The sequence below is a fragment of the Tenrec ecaudatus genome, chromosome 9 (genome assembly GCF_050624435.1).
Source record: "Tenrec ecaudatus isolate mTenEca1 chromosome 9, mTenEca1.hap1, whole genome shotgun sequence".
NCBI lineage: Eukaryota > Metazoa > Chordata > Mammalia > Afrosoricida > Tenrecidae > Tenrec > Tenrec ecaudatus.
Window position 1 is genome coordinate 131,324,233 of NC_134538.1, and position 17,163 is coordinate 131,341,395.

At 44.1% G+C, this 17,163-nt stretch overlaps 1 protein-coding gene across 3 annotated transcripts in view; it reads right to left on the reverse strand.

Annotated features, from left to right (window-relative positions):
• Positions 1 to 17,163, reverse strand: part of DOCK4 (dedicator of cytokinesis 4) — a 481,793-nt gene that overhangs the window by 104,834 nt on the left and 359,796 nt on the right. For all 3 annotated transcript variants that reach the window (XM_075558568.1, XM_075558567.1, XM_075558566.1), the window contains exons 24-26: positions 15,408 to 15,535; positions 13,032 to 13,166; positions 5,563 to 5,661 (exon numbers count right to left, since the gene is read on the reverse strand). In XM_075558568.1, coding sequence (XP_075414683.1) covers positions 5,563 to 5,661; positions 13,032 to 13,166; positions 15,408 to 15,535 — 362 coding nt within the window. The remainder of the gene's footprint in view (positions 1 to 5,562; positions 5,662 to 13,031; positions 13,167 to 15,407; positions 15,536 to 17,163) is intronic.

Consider the following 17,163-nt stretch of genomic DNA (forward strand, 5'->3'; position numbering starts at 1 on the left):
CCAACGTTTATAAAGCTGTGTTCAATAAAAACGCGTGTTTCTTGCGGGTGCTCTAAAAATATGATCTGTGTCGGATGTGTGGGGGCTGATAGGATAAGAGTAAATGTATGTTGGAGAAATTCAAATGAAGGTAAATGCTAAATTGAGCCCAATCAGGCCTCCTGGCTCTGAGACTGCCACACAGCGAGCATGCTAAACGACAGGAATAGTCATGCCAATGTTACCTTTAAACCAAACACAAGAAGCTATTGTCAAATAGGAAAACATTTCTTCTTGACACGGTGTAAGAGCCAGGACCACCCATGGTGCAGCACACGATACTACCAGGAGACTCAGGGGGACACGCCACCACATTTAGTGAGTGAAGCGTAACAGTCTCTACTCGAAAAGTGATGGGCTAAATCGAGTTTTCATGTAGATTTATTAGCTGTTGTTTTTAAAAACCTTAAATGATGCTATGAAAACAATTTACTCTAATTTGATTGAGAGCAACAGTACAGTGTTGCTTAAAAAAATGAAAAAGTAACTCAAAACGCAAGAGATTTATTTATCAAACTCAACAACATGTTATGCTCAACATGTAACGCTGCTGGAGTATAAGATTATGGCTGTCACTCATATCAACGGGAGATAGAATCTAAAAACCGAGAACCACGTGGTGGCTTTGTGTGTGTGCGCGCACGCGCCTGTGCATATTCTCACAGCTTTGCTCAAGCTCATAAATATTTTGACAAGAATTTATTTTCGCTTCTTTGCCATCGACACACACGCGTTTGCATGCAGTAAGTGCCGTGTGGCATTGTGCCCACTAGGTCATATGTCTTTAAATGGCCAGGGTCATCCTGCTCGTGTCTCTACACTCCCCACAGACAGCACTTCGTAAAATGCGCGCCAGGGTCACGGGATTTCAAACAACACCTCACATTTTGATCCCCTCTTGGCAGACAAGGATATTAGCATGTTGAAAGTTTAAAAAGCTATTTTAAATTTCATGTCCAAAATTTGTGCTGATGATCCTAGTTGATTACTTGAGGTTTCCCACGGATACGTGTGATAGTCCCTATTCCCCACCAAAAGATTCCCCACTTTGCATTGACTTTTCAAAGAATTTGAATCTCACTTCAGTTTCCTATCTGCTTGACCATGCTATGATGCAGATCACAAAAATATCTTGAAAGTGAAGGTCATTTCCTCTTGTAGTCCATATGTTGTTAGGAGGAAAGCCAAAAAAAAACCAAAAAACTCTACTGCTACGGAGTCAGTTCCTCCTCCCATGGACTACAGCAGGTCCCTGGCACTCGGACCATATGGGGGCACACAGCCCCATCTTTCTCCTGCTGGGGGGTGTGTGTGACACTCCAACTTTGAGGCTAGCAGTTAATGCCCAATCCACAGGGCCACCAGGATTCCTTTGTTAGGTACAGTTTCAATAAATTCTCGAATCCAGAGGTTTCACTTTCTCTCCTAAAACTCCAATCAGAAGTGTGTGTATGTCTGTGTGTGTTCATGCATTTCACAGAGGAAAAACTGGATGAAAAGTTTGGCTACAGACTTCGAGACTAGCTGTGCTAAGTTTCTCTTGGAGTTTTCCATGCAAAGGAAAGGGTGTTCCCAGTGGAGGAGCTGGGGATGGGCTACTGTTCCTGGGTTATCTCATTATCCTGTCCCAGTTTTCTCACAAAAATCAAAGGCCCTGTCAGGGAAAGATATGAAAAAATAATAATTTATAAATTCTCAAGGGTTCGTGAGGGAGGGAGGAGTGGGGAGGAAGGGGTAAAAATGAGGATCTGATGCCAGGGGCTTAGGTGGAGAGCAAACGTTTTGAGAAGGATGAGGGAAATGAATGTCCAAATGTGCTTTACACAGTTGATGTATGTATGGATTGTGATGAGTTGTATAAGCCCCTAATAAAACAATTTTTAAAATTATCAACAACAATAACAACAACAAAATCAAAGGCCCAGGCAGTAGCATGTGTACTGGTTACAAATACCCCACTTGGGGGAAAACTTGTACCTTTAATATTGTGTGTCTAGCCTCTGCTTGGAAAAATCCCCCATCAGAAGCACCCATGCTTATTGCATGTGCACTTAAATCAGAACCAAGGCTTCTTTTCATGCCCTTGCAGCCCCAAAACAAAATAAAACGCAAACCCATTAAGCCAATTTTAACTCATAGCAACCTTTCAGGGCAGAAGCGAACTGGCCAGAGGGCTGTGAAGGCTATACATCGCTATGAAAACAGACTGTGGCTTACTTCACCCAAGGGCCAGACAGTGGGTTCAAACTGCCCACTCTGGGGTTGGTAGGCGAACCCTGTAACAGGTGCACCCCACTCTCACACCAAACCAAATCCATGGCCTGCAGCTACCGTAGAGGACAAAGCAGAAATGCCTCTCAGGGTTTTCAAGGCTGTTACAGAAGCAGGTTCCACATCCTTCTTGCACAGACCCTCCGCTGGGTTTGCAATGCTCCTTCTGTGCCGCCAGGGCGCCAGTTCCGGCACTACAACCAGGGCAGGCCCATAAAGGTCGCATGCACTTGCTCCAACTTACCTACAGACTTGACTGAAAGGCGCATTTACAAACAGATTTTGTTTGTAACCTCAGGACTGTCTGTCTGGTCTATTGTTTGTAACCTCAGGACTGCCTGTGACTGGTCTATTGTTATTTGAAGCATTTGCCACAGGTTTCAAATATGTAACCCCGTTGATGTGGGATGTGAATTCCATTACAGGGTATCAGTAATCGTTTGTCGCATCTAAGTTGTGTAACCTAATTGAATCTTTAAGTACATTATACAAAAATTAACTCCCAAATGGTCTTCAATCTCCCAGGACTATAGAACTATTGTTTTTAATCAATATGTTCCAACAAAGAGTATGAATCAAAATCAATTGGACAGAAAAGGGTGGCCTGTGAAGCAGGTAGAACTTTCTTTGGAGAGTTCACTCATTCAAACAGGGTTGGATATTCTGTAATCGCTTCTTGGGACACAAAGACACAATCCCTGTACTCAAAGAGACTATCATTTTCAGGATTGCGGGGGACACCACGGGTGGTTACCAGGCGATCCAGAGCAGGGGACTGGCCACTGAAGCCTCTGGAGATCTCAGGGAGAAATGTGACCAGTTGAAAGCCGGGCAGGGAATTAGGACAGGAACTGAGGTGGTGATGGGATGAGTATTTCGGGTGGACACAAAGGTTCAAAGAAACTCAAATTTGAATCCTGTGTATGGGTACCTGGGGAATGTAAGCGATTTAAAGCAGCTGGAGTGCTGGTGTTTGGAAGGTAGTGGGGGATGATGAGATTAGAAAGCAGTTAGGGTCGGGGAAGATGTAGTGACCAGACTGGCTCTGGTCTTGCACGCAGGGACTACTCAAGAGTTGTACAGGTAGGTGAAGATCCAGTCAGACGTGATTCCTGAAAGCTAGTAGGCCGGTGTATGGGCGACATTGAAAGTTTACATTAGTCTGTGTGTCTAGAACATGTATAATCACATGCTTAAATCAAATACCTCATGATTCTCTATGAAAAGCCATAATCAACAAAGAGCAGGAATCTAATCATTATAGATGCATGAAATATCAGGGAGATGGACACTACTTTAGCCGCCAGCACAAGGTGGGTGTATAATGAAACATTACTGGCTACAGAAGGAGGAAAAAACCCTAATCACTACCTAGTTATTGCTTTTGTTCATTTTAAAAATAATGCCATGTTCTAGAGAAGGACAAAGAAATTAAACAATGCAGAGAACCAGCCCCGGGTCTTTGCTCCTACACACTGTGTGCTCTGACACGGTGACGCACACCACTTGTTCAAGTACGCGGGGACCAAGGAGAAGAAACGGCACAGTGCTCAAGAAGTCAGAAACCACACCTACAGGAGCCTGGAGCTCTCCGGGGTCTTCAAGCAAGAGTGCAGTTTAAACACCATTACTCTGTGGATACGTGAGAACTTCAGTCTTAAAATTCATCCTGACTCAAAGGACCCTTGGACAACCTGGGACAACTCTTCCTTTACCCGGGAATTTTGGAAAAACCAGTGGCAGCAGAAATAAAGAACAACAAAAATGTTCACTTGAAATTGTCAATATATCACCTGTCACCAGCTACTGAAATCTAAATTGTGCCCAGTCTATGACCCTTCTAAATCGTGCATAGCCTATGCATTCTTCTTCCAGGAATTTAAAGAAATTTGGGACTAAGTTCACATATATAGTCAAGATGTTCATTGCTGCAGTATCCATTCTGTAAATCCTCGACACAATGGAATGACTAAATAAATTATTTGGCACCCCTATAAGGAGATACTTAAGAAAAAGGTAATGACTGACTGCGGTGGAGACCACGTAGACCCCGAGGAAGAGTATGATGACATTGTGCACAAACACAGTGTACTTAGCGCAGGAAATCCTCCAGGAGATTTCCTTTTATGCTAATAGTAGCTGTCCCTGGTGATTATTGATAATTCCTATACTCAGAGGGGGTATAATTTAAGGTCTTTCATTCAATTTTAATTATAACCTCCAGATTGGGCATAAGCAGGAAAAACAATTGTTTTCAGGGTGTTAGGCAGATGCCAACTGACTGGTATACAGACTAGATCTTCCCAAACTCATTCTTTCTTCTCTATGATCCAGCTTGCGGACTGCATTAAACTAACGAAAAGATTCATTTCAGAACATGCAAAATACTTGAGTCAGTTAACAGTCAAAGACTAGAGACCCCTATGGATCATAAATATAAAACTTTCCCACACAGCCATGGCAGGGTGAAGGTTTCTACTCAAGCAGACAAGGCAGGGTGATTGTGTCTGTTGTCCTCTAATTCCCTACGACCAAGCAGTTGAACATCCTTTCAATATGATGGATTGTTTGGAAAACTGGAGATGGAAGAGGAAAAATGTAAATGAGAGAGAAGTCATTCTCCACCACTCCACAGGAGAATTAGCCCCTAAACTTTTCACAGACACCATTGAAAGCTGCATCAAAAGTCTCTAATCTCAGCAATGATGGAATTTTTTGATTCTGACACCCATTACATTTTCTATGTAATGTCAGCCTGCTGAACTAATCTAGTATCTAGTATATTGATTATAGCTGATGAGATTATCAAAGACAATGCTGCTTTCCTTGGCCAGAGCATGGTAGCCAGAATTTCTTATGATGGTGTTAGCGGAGTGAAGCCAGTTAATATGTTCATCTAGTCTTCCTTATCTTTTACGTAGGCAATGTTTGTAAATATACTACATTAGGGTTAGGCAATTTGCCCTTTCCTCCCTCGTTTTGTCCTTGTGCTTCTGGTCTACTGAACTTTCACGATAAATGTTTCCAATTCCATGTTCTTGTTCAAAAGAAGAGCTAACTTCTGTTTGAGAAGCAGAAATCTTAAGATCTAAAACAGAGGAGAAGGCGTGTGGATGAAACGGAGGAAAAGAAACTTAGACTGTGATGGAAACCGGGAAGGCAATGGTCAAGGGATGATCAGAACAGAGATGGGTAAGAACAAGAGACACGAAAAAGGCATCCCTTCAAAGAGTTTTTAAAAATGCAACTTACCCTTAGATCTTCCTTTGTATTGAAACTATCAAGAAGCTGTTGATAATGTCGATCTGTCATCTGTCGTAAAAGGGACAGGAGACACGCAACAAATTCCCCCTAATTAAGGGAAAGAGAGGGAACAGTTCATATTTTAAAGCCAGGGCGTTTTCTTCTTCTTCTTTTTTAATCATTTTATTGGTGGCTCATACAACTCTAATCACAATCCATACAGACATCAATTGTATAAAGCACATTTGTACATTCATATGCCCTCATCATTCTTAAAACATTTTTTCTTCATGTAAGTTCCTGGCATCAGCTCATTTTGCCCCTCCCTCCTTGCTCCCCCCTCTCTCACGAACACTTGATAATTTATAAATTATTTTGTTATATCTTATACTTTACGACATCCCCCTTCACCCACTTTTCTGTTGTCCATGTAGATCCTTGTAATCGGTTCCTCCTTTCCACCCCACCTTCCCTCCACCTTCCCAGTATCACCACTCTCACCACTGGTCATGAAGGGATCATCTACCCCGGATTCCCTGTGTTTCCAGTTCCTATCTGTACCAGTGTACATCCTCTGGTCTAGCCAGATTTGTAAGGTAGAATTGGGGTCATGATAGTCGGGGGTGGGGGGAATCATTTAGGAACTAGAGGAAAGTTGTATGTTTCATCCTTGCTACACTGCACCGACTGAACGCCAGGGATTTAAAGAACGCTAGCAACTTACTCGATGCAGTCTTCAAATAGAACACTTACAACAAAAATCAGTACGTTCTAACATCACCCTGTGAAATCTTCTTAATCAAAATTACCCACAGTATCACAGCCAACATCTTCTCCCTGTAATGAATTACCTTTATTTTTTTCCTTTAATATAGAGTAAATGTTCTACTGGCAGGTTGCTTTCCACTCTGCAACCAGCCGCATGCACTCAAAGGCAGGAAAGCAACGCGGCTCCTCCTATTTAGCGAGCACTTCCTGTGTTCTCATTCATCACCTCATTTAAGCCTCACACCAACCCTCCGAGGTACCGGGAAATGCAGTTCATATGGCAAACATTCCCCCTGTAACTTCATGTGACCCCAGAATGATAAACATGCATTCATCTGACCTATGTATGCATGGCTGGGGCTGTCTTCAGCAATGCTCAATCTTAAAAAGTAGTAACCAGCTGAGGTATGTTTTTCTATCTTTTTCCTTTTTCACCCTTTCTGAGGTTGATATTTTCCATATTACCATGGTATTAATTTCATCCCTCCTATATCTGAGCTCACTGCATCTCCTCTTAAGTTGGTTTCAAGAAACCAGATAACTCTGCTTAGTAGAACCATGCCCACAAAACATTAGAAACAAACAAGGCTCCAACTGAGAATACCCTGGATTTTCCTATGAGGGACGGGGATTTATTTGAAGATTTTAGACCATGCATTTTGCAGATGAAATGCCTTTACTTTCTTGTATTGCCTTCTGATGAAGGGACTTTGTGAAAGCAAAAAGTCAGCGAATGCCCACGCACGGGAAGGCTGCACTAACCGCTGTATGGCTGCTGACGTCACAGAGGCTGAGCCTGGTGCTCCGGAGGGCACCAAGCAGACTGTGGTGTGATGGAAGATGGGAGGAGTCGAGCTATAGGGCCATAGGCATTCATTAGGATTTTCACTCTGCACTCCATGAGCATGGCAGTTGGGCACTGGTGGCACAGTGGTTATACTCACCCTCCTACCCCAAAGGTTTGCACTTGAGCCCAGCAATACTTCTGTGGGAGAGAGAGGAGGCAGTCTGTTCTTGTAAAGATGTATAGCTTTGGAGACCCTCTGGGGGTTCTACTCTGACTCAAAGTAACCCAGTGAGCTAGTCATAGTTAGCAGGAGTCAGAAACACCCCGTGGCAGTGGGTTTGATGGGACACCGAAATTCCGTGCCCTAAAGTTAAACATATTTGGGTTCAAATCTTAGCTCTATTAATCTCTGAGCCTAAGGGTCCCTCTTTAAGCTGGAGATCACACTGCCCGCTGAGTAGGATAATTCAGATTCCATGCATGAGATGCCCACTACGATGCAAGCATTACTTATTATTCTCTTTAGGAGTTGTTGAGTCTGTTCCAACTCATAACAGTCATATGTACGAAAGAATGACACAATGACCAGCCCTTGAGCCCATTGCTGCATCACCGAGTGGTTCCATCTCATTGAAAGTCCATTCATCTCTTGAAATCCTTGACAACATCAATCTTTCTTTGCTCTCCATCAGTAAGGACTTCAATATTTTGGGGCCTTTAGCGAGGACAGTTGTGTATCTACACATCTCAGGGTTAATGAGTCTTCTTCTGATGCGGAATTCTTTTTCTGAGCCCTCGATACAAAGGAGCTTGGACAAAAGTCCTCAGCACATGAGAGACCACTAGCAGATACAAATGTTACCTTCCGCTTTTCATCTGTCAGCAACTCTCTTCATTGGAAATGCCCACCAGATGATCTTAGAAGGCGCTACTGAACAAATGTTATATTTTCCTACAGGCCTACATTATATATTTGTTCCTTGCTCTACTAGAAGGTTAGAAACTTCCACGCTACATATAGGAGTACTTGCCCCTCTTAAAGAGAAACACAACTTGTTTAAGTCTCCTGGGTAAATAAAAACAGAGTAAACTATAACTTAGGTGAAATGGTTGCTATATGAGTATGCTTTGGCCAAGTCAATTTAGTTTTACGGACCTTATTCCTCAGTAGAACACAAGAAGTCATGAATATCAGCTATTAGTATTCCTAAGAGTAATACCTGAACTCATGCCTTCTCATGCATAAAAAATGTATATTTTTGCCCTTAGGTGCTGTCAGGTTGGTTTCCCCATTCTTTAGAGTACTGTGGTGAGAACTAAATGAGGTGACTCGAGTAAAGTTTTTAATACTTGGCACTAAAACGCAATAAATCTTGGTTATGATGATGAAATCATTAATAAAGGGAAAAGAGTCTCTACAAAAGTGTTTTCCAAACTACAAGTCATAACACACCAGTGAGTCACAAAGTCCAGTTGGTAAGTTGCAACTGGCGTTTTACAAAACAAGATTGCTCTCCGGGACTAAGGCTGCACATTCTTTTAAAACTATTCTTGTTTTAAGTGTCACAGCCCGGGTTTATTATCTCCTTCCCTCTCACTCCCAGCCTTCCATTCGCTTGCCTTCTGAGCCGATCAGGATATTCCCACTCCGGTTTTATTTCATTTTACTTCCATGTAGGCTCTCTGGTTTAAAAAGTACAGCCTCAGGGGAGCCCTAACTTCGGCCGGAATCTGGTGACGTGGTTGCTGCCACAGTCTCCATTGTAACAGGGTCCGTTAAGAAGATGACTGACCCATTTTTCAGATGAGGCCCTGCTCTGGATGCCCTCTGGGGTAGAATGCCACAGGCCGCTTCATTTGGATTTACACCAGAGAAGTGCGAGGAAGCTACAGCTCCTGCCACAAACGCTGGGGGGCGAGTTCCCGCTGTGCTGACTCCCCGCAGAAATCCATGCACCATGAGGCTTCACCAGCTCCCTGGATTGTCAACACCAACCAAGTCTGCCAGGTCTCGCCAGCAAGGTCTCTGGACTGAGCAATTTCTAGGAACGAGCCCCCTTTATGAATTGGCATGGCATCCTTCAACTCAGCAGAGTACCAGCCCACTGGCTGAGAGGGCACAGAGAAAGTGCATCTTGACTGTTTTTATCTTAATACCATTGAGAAAAGTCATTGAAGCATCCTTTTGTGCTAGGGATCTATGTGATTTCCTTTGAAGAAATTTGATTCTTTAAAAATTAATCATGAAAAACTATACACAGCCTCCATACATTTAGAGATGTGTGGTAGCTTGTAAAACTGCTTTCACTTGCATTTACCAGTGTACCTGTAATTGAAGATACTTGCATTTTCAATACAGTCTATTGTGCTCATCAAATAATTTGCCCACTTTTAATCGGGGCAGTAACATTTAAAACAATACAAGCACAACAGGAGAAGCAATCAGTGGTAACTGACTGTAGTATTTATAAAAGTGCAGTTTATTGGGGAATTGGCTTCTTCAAGCTTACATTATGGGCTCCTATGTAAAATTAAAAACCAAGAGAGGCCTGGGGAGGGAATATATATATATATATATATATATATATATATATATATATATATATTTCCAACAAAGGCAACTGGGTCAGGGTTGTCAAATGTGTGCCCACAGCTGCCATGGTGGGCTTGAGTATGGGTTTGTCATATCTGGCAAAGGTCCGTTTAAAATAATTCATCATCCAGATAGAAGAGCTCCGACACATTTGTGACATAGGATCAATCCCAGCACCTCTATGTAGGAACTCCATGTCCATTTAACTATGTTCTGGGACCTGTTGTTATTAGGTGCCTTTGGTAGGTTCCAACCCATCGCGGCCCTGTGCACAGCAGAAGGAAACAATGCCCAGTCTGGTGCCAGCCTCACAATGGTTCCCGGGTTTGAGCTCACTGTGCAGCCTCCGGGTACATCTGCCTCCTTGAGGACCTTTCTCTTTTTCGTGGCCCTCCACTTTATCAAGCATGATGTCCCTCTCTAGGGACTGATCTCTCCTGACAAACCATATACACTCGTGTATAAGCTGAGCTTTTTCAGCACATTTTTAATGCAGGGTTTGCGGTAAAATTAGGTGCCTCAGCTGATATTCGGGTCGGCTTATACTTGAGTGCATACGGCATGTCCAAGATATGTAAGACAGAGTCTTGCCATCCTTGCCTCTAAAGAGAACTCTGGTCCTACTTCTTCCGAGACAGACCGGTTTGTCCTTTGAGCAGTCCATGGGACTCTCAATGTTTCTCTCCAGCCCCCAAGTCAAATGCATCAATTCTTCTTGTCTTCCTTAGTCCATGTCCACCTCTCACACGATTCTAAGGCAACAGGAAAGTTCCTAGGCCTAGATTTCAAGTAGTCCACCGTGGTCTTTTTCCCTCAGAATGTATCTTATTTCCTTCTCTTTTCTAAAGATATTTTAAGAATGTGTTCAGATGGAAACCCCTAGACTCACAAATTGTTGAAAATAAATAAAACCCTTCTCAATTAAGATTTACTTCCTTGTAGCATGGAAACTTCTTTCCTGAAAATCAGCTTTAAATTTCATCAGTAGTTTGCTTCATTTACAGGTAGAAAGAGAGTACAATGGGAATGTCTATCAATAATTGAGAATACGACGGTGCCAGCTGTCTCGAGACATTGAGAACCCTTCTATCACCCATAGGCGTGTTTCGTTTTCCTCTACGGGTAGTTCTGAGCAAGTTCTCCGTCGCCCTTTGTCTGCCTCTAAGCATGAGGGCTTGGGGTACACACAGCAGAGTATCTCCCGAGACATGACTCATGCTGAACAGAGTCACCTACAGTATCAAAGGCATTTCACAGAATTACAGCCACACAGCGAGCATTTATGAAACAGAAGGAACCCTGGAGTCCCTTAGTTACGGGCACGCGGCAAATGGCCACACATGCAGTTTTAGAATCTCTGCTTCCATTTACAATTTGGGTTTTCAAAGGAAACAATTACAATGGTGCTTCGCCCATCCCAAGTTAGAGAAACCATTTACGAATTGAAGGACCAGTAGAATAGGAAGCAGAGTCCTCTTCCACTGCAGGAGTAGGCTGCTGTTATCTGGCCTCCTGGTGAGACGGAAGCCCATCCTCAAGCTGGTGCCGCATGTTGCTGGCGGCAGGGTTGCACCCATCACAACAGGCCCCCGTGTGCTCAGCCTCGTGGGCACCATCACATGGGTGTGGCGGTAAAGACCGAGAAGGTGCCTCCACCCGGGACCTCCCTGTAAGACTCGCATTCAGAGAGATGGTGTCTCTCACTGAGAAAACGATGACGGCATTAATAAGATCTTTAGAGCTGACAGACACTGACTTTGGCATATGCCTCCCCCACCGTGGAAAAATTCCAACGCTGACAATAATAATGATTCCTACCATAGCAATAACATTACTGTGATTGCTGCTGCCTCTGTAGGTAAGCACTGAATTGCTAACTGCAAGATCAGTGGTTCGAACCCACCAGCCGCTCTGCAGGAGACAGAGGAGGACTGCCATGAGTGTGCCTTGACTTGCTGGCAGTGAGTGCGCCGGGCTATTTATTGAGGACTGGACCAGATACCAAGGGGTGGTGGCAGAGTGGGCTACGAAGTGGGCTTCTAAGCACAGACCAACAGTCTAAAACCCCCAGCTGCTCTGTCGAGGGACAGTCCCAGAATCCCACAGGGCCAATTCTGCTCTGCCTTATAGAGCCACTCTGGGGTAGATCAACTAACTCACAGTGAGTTTGGTTTCGAGTGTGGATCAGACACTATTTTAACACTTTTATACATTATCTGATATAATAAATTCTGAGATTAGTACAATTATTTTCTGCCAGATTTGCTCAAGGTAGAATCTTAACCTTATTTAGTTACAACAAAGAGCTTAACTTTACAACCCCAACACCAGAACTTCGTTCTCTCCGGCAACTTTTAGTTTTGCAAGCAACCATGAAAACAATGTAATCGGTACGGCTACCCTGAAATGACCAGCCTTGGCAGAAGAGTCAAACTGGAACTACTATTTATCTTTTAAAATGAAAAACAAAACTTATTCTTAGCCAGAGCCACACAGACATTATCGAAAAACAGTTTTATACACTGCACTACGTGTTAAGCGATGACAAACCTGCCATGGTTATAAATAACCCACACGCTATGAACACTACAGCATCTGCTATCGTTTCTGCAAAGGATATCATTTGCTTAGAAGAATATTCTTGATCATGTAAAAATAATTTCTGGTCAACTGAATGTGAGTTTTAAATAGAAATGCATACACACTGAATAGCGATACATTAATATAGAAATACATCAAATAGAAATGCATATTATGCATTTTTAAGTGTTCGGCTATATTACTTTCAATAGTTTGCATGTACCATGTTTTATCTGACTCATTAAATTGTGGCACTCAAAGGGATCTTAGAAATTACTAGGGAAGCCCCCAATAAGATGATTTACTTAAAAAGTTACTAAGCTAAATCTTCAATTCATAGCTGTAGAAATTGAGGTTCAGGCAGGTTAAAAACGTGCTAACTAGTTGGCCATGAAGAAGTCGCACGGAGCACTCGGCTATTTTGATCCCCCTGCGCTGTGCCTGTAGTGTCCCCTGCTCTCACAGTGCAATGATGAGCGGCATGGAAAGGTACCAAGGTGACTAGGAATAAGGATGGACATGAATTTACTTCAGCCAAAGTAAGGACTAACACCACAGTTGGCTTTCTGAAATAAAAAACTGCTTAGTCTAAGCTCCTCTGGCATATGCGCTTTGTATGCTAACTCCTGGTTCAATGAAAGGTCGTCATCAATGCATCTAAAACGGGCCCAGCTAATTCGCCAAGGTCAGATTTCTTAACTTCTCACAGCAGCGCACCCTCTTGCTCGGGTCACTGCTTTCCGATCTTACCGTGACATCCTGGAACTGAAGCCGCAATGCTGAGCCGGACGGCTGAGGTCGGCTGGTGATCTCCAGTACAGTTCTCAGCAGGATGTCCAGCAGACTGGCCACGATCACATCTATTTCCTCCAGCACAGACTTTTCCTGAGCCAAACAAGCAAACACACGACAAATCTGTCTTCAGGAAATCGTGACTTAAAACACGCTCCACTTCTCTTTCATTGAAACGGGGGTGGGGTGGGGGGTTGGGGCGTGGTGGTGGAAAACACATTTCCAAATTCAGAAGCCAAGAGCCAGAGATCTGCAGGGCTTGGGACCTGGACCTCAACTAAGTGAATGACTTCCTTTTCCAGGTGAGAAAACAAAGGCAAGAGGAGTTCACACGTTACCCAAGAGCACACACACGATGCCCAGGATACAGCGCAAAGGTGGGTCATATCAGGGAAACGTGTGCTGGCGGTGCCGTGGCCAAGCACCGGACTGCTATCCACAGAGCTGATGCTTCAAACCCACCGGCTGCTCTGCACAGATGCCAGTGGTGGTCAGTGTCTGTAGAGATGATGGCACTGAAAACCCAAGGGGACGGTTCTATCTTGTCTACAGGGCTGCTAGACATTAGGATGAACTTGATGGCAGTGGGGGTGAGTTTAGATATTAGAGGACGCGGAGCAGAGCAATACAGAGGCACGCCAGTTATGCCACCAGCATGGTTGTGTGTCTTTGGGCAACTCTGCCTTTCGGGGCAAAAATGGCACTGGGCTAAGGTGAGCATCATGAGCCACAGACTGGACCAAAGGCCAGCTGGCCGCCGTGGCGATGGCTTTCCTCAAGCAGCTTTAGTACTGTCCACGTTCCCAGGCCAAGTGGGAACCTGCAGCTTACCTATGCTGGCTGCATGTAGGAGGCGCGGGGTCCCCGATATACTCGCACCAGACAAAACTGCCCAAATGCCCTTCCCAAGGAGCTCGGTATCAGGATTGGCAAAGACCACTTTCAGAAAGCTTGAGTTTGAAAAGACTGCTTGGCTAGAATTGTAAGATCAAATTCCTTGCCCTTGCATGAAAATGACCAAAGCTTTCTCCCTATTGATCTGGTATCTGCTCAGAATTCCTCAGCGAAGAAGGCTAAGCGCTGACTGCAAATTCCAAATGGAAATAGACAAGGGGAAAATAAAACAAAACAAAAACCCACTTGCACTCTTGGTAAATATAAATATTTACCCGTTCAGTTTTCTGTAGTGAATTACCTATTTATTGACTTCTTTTCTTTACTCTTGGCATTTACTGTTTAGAAACCCAATCTAGCTAGACAGGTATGGCCATTTCATATTGGGTCATATAAAAAGAACGGAAGGGAAAACACATGTCTTCCCACCACGCTGCCACAGCCTTCCAGGCTCCTCTTGGAGACAGGATGGCGGGTGGGTAAAATCAATGGTCTCTTTTGGTGCACGTTTCTCTGGCTAGACTTTTAGATGTGGAGTTTCCAGCCTTTTTCTCTCCTAACGTCAACCCTGCTCCCTTGGGACTGGGCCTGTATTACCACCTCTTGCTGGGGTCGCTGCCAAGCCTGTTCAGAGCTGGGCAGAAATCAAAATGGGGAAGATGTAGCACAGAGGCAACAGGGAGGCAGAGAGAGAGGAGACTGCACTCAGTGGCAAACAGCTTTGCAGGAGTTGCTTCTGCTGAATGGGCTTCTTGGTTCATTGCTGCAGATCGACAGAACGGGAGCAGGCATCCTCCGCAGGCGGGCTTCACATCAGACCCCTAAGCCATGCACATGAGTAGTCTGGGTGGTCCCATTTAGAATCATGAACATGATTTGTCTCCAACTGCATTGCAACGCCAATGCAATCACACTGCATCAAGTGTCAGGAAGAGTGACAGGAATTCCCAAAGCCATAACCATGCAGTGATCACGGTAGTACTGCACGATCTTGCCAGTCTCCTGGGGGCTTTACTCTGCCATCGCCGTGTCCACGGAGCCTGACCGGAGGGCATGGCCATGCACTGAACACCATCACTCAGCCTTTCACAGAATGGGCCCCGGCGATTTCATTTTGGCAGCAATAAGGTATTCTTGCCACAGAGTATTTTTCATACCAAGATTAAATACACACGTGGGAGGCTTTGCGGATTCTAATTTTTCTCACTTGATATTCAGTTCCTTCTTGCAATACAAGATTAGGAAACCTAGGTTATTCAGGGTTATAGCAATCCCACAGGTTTGAGGGGAAAACAACAAAGGGGAAAGTCCAACCCGGCTGGAAATAAAGGTGGGGACTCAGAGGTCACCCATTAGTGTGGGTTCTTGGAAGACTTAAAACATTTCATCTCCCAGCCGCCATCTGATGGGAACTACATAGGAAGATCTGTATTTACTTACGGAGCTGTTTTTCTTGATGAGGCAAAACACGTTGCTAAGGATACGCGCGCACATGATCAGGTCCTTCTGTGCTTGCAAGTGCATGTGGAGGTGATGTAACACGACAGGCAAGAGAATGTACCGGGAGTCTGAAGAGAGAAGAATCATTAGTGTCACATCTGCTGGAGTCCCACGCACACCTTGGGCGAATCCCTATCTCCTCTTACGTTTCATCTTAATTGCTAAACTATAAAGGTATGCACTTTAAAAGAAAGACTTCTACAGGGGATAGATTAAAAAGCATATCGTTTCTTTCCCCACATTTCCCCACCCCATGATCCCTGCTCACAGGAGGCCTTTGACTCTGGAGTTGAAAGAGGTTTAGGTATTCATTGACGCTCACCTCCCAATTTCTAGATGGCATGCTTCACTTGCTACTTCCTGAGTCTGCAATGAGATACATCATTTCCCAACTGGCTACTGTAGATCAGGAGTGAGCTTTTTAACCCTTCTCCACTCTTCAGTCATTCAAAGTAGATATATTATCTTTGTCTGTAAATCACAGGTTCCAAAACGTATTTGACTTTCTACTACCTTTCAGGGGAAACACTTTTTGCTTAGTGCCCCCCTCCCCCGGCAATTAAAAAGTGGAGGTATCTGCTTTTGCAGCCCTTTGATCTCTAATGTGCCCCCCAGGGGGAAGTCTCACCCACATAGGGAAACACTGTTCTAAATAAACATTGAGGATTTGTTCCTGTTCTGATTCCCAAGCCTTTGTACGTGACCTGTGTTTTTTCGTTTGTGCTTTGTTTTCTATGTCCCCTTCTCTGAAAGTGCCAGGGACTTACCTTTCTCCCTGGCAGTCCAAACTTTTATGAGCATACCTCATGATCAGTCTTTTCAATACACACACTCCTGCCCTTTAGATCCAGGAACTTGCTTTGCATCTTTTTAAAAACGATTTCACCCTTTCTTCTGTCTCCTTTGTGGTCTGTCTAGATTAGAACTTTTTACTGCATTCACTTCCTGAATCTCTTGAAAAGTCTACTATCCTTGAATATTTTTCTTTTTTTTTCCAACTTTGCTTTTTATTGTCTCTTCCAACCCTTCTACCCAACACTCATACATTTAGTTCCACAGACTTCTTTACGCCCCCCACCCCCCACCCCATGGCCAGTTCCATAGGTTGAGTGCTCTGTCAACACTCTCTTAAATTCTTCATAATGCATTAATGACAGGTCTTGTATTGTCATTGGGCACTCCTTCTTGATGTCCCTGAATGTTCTTTTGCTGTAGCTTCCTGTTTCTGTTTCATGGATTCACTATCTGGTACGCTCTGGAGAGTTTTGATGTTTTCCTGCTCCTTGAATTCTTTTTCTTCATATTCTCTCTTTTTTCCTTTTCCCCTCTTCACTTTGAACTTCGCCTCTCACAGTGGGGTTTGTCGCCAGTGTCTGGTGATCTTTACTGCCCATTCATCACTGCAAATGAGACATTGGAATGCTGGCAGGAAAAGAAACCGTGCTCACAGACAAGCTTGTAGGCCAGGAGGCTTCGCCCTAGGACTAGGAAGGCATCTGCCCATGTAGGGACTCCTACATTTCAGTACTGGAGATGTTTTCCTGGGACCATCAAGTCTCCAGAGAGGAATCTGTGAAGTTCTTCTCTGAGGAGCACGAACCCATGTTTTAGTCATTTGAAATCAAGAAATGAAGTGACTGGGGAGTCTCCTTGATAAGATGGGAGGTACTGTCTTCAGTCAGGGGCCCTCGTTCCA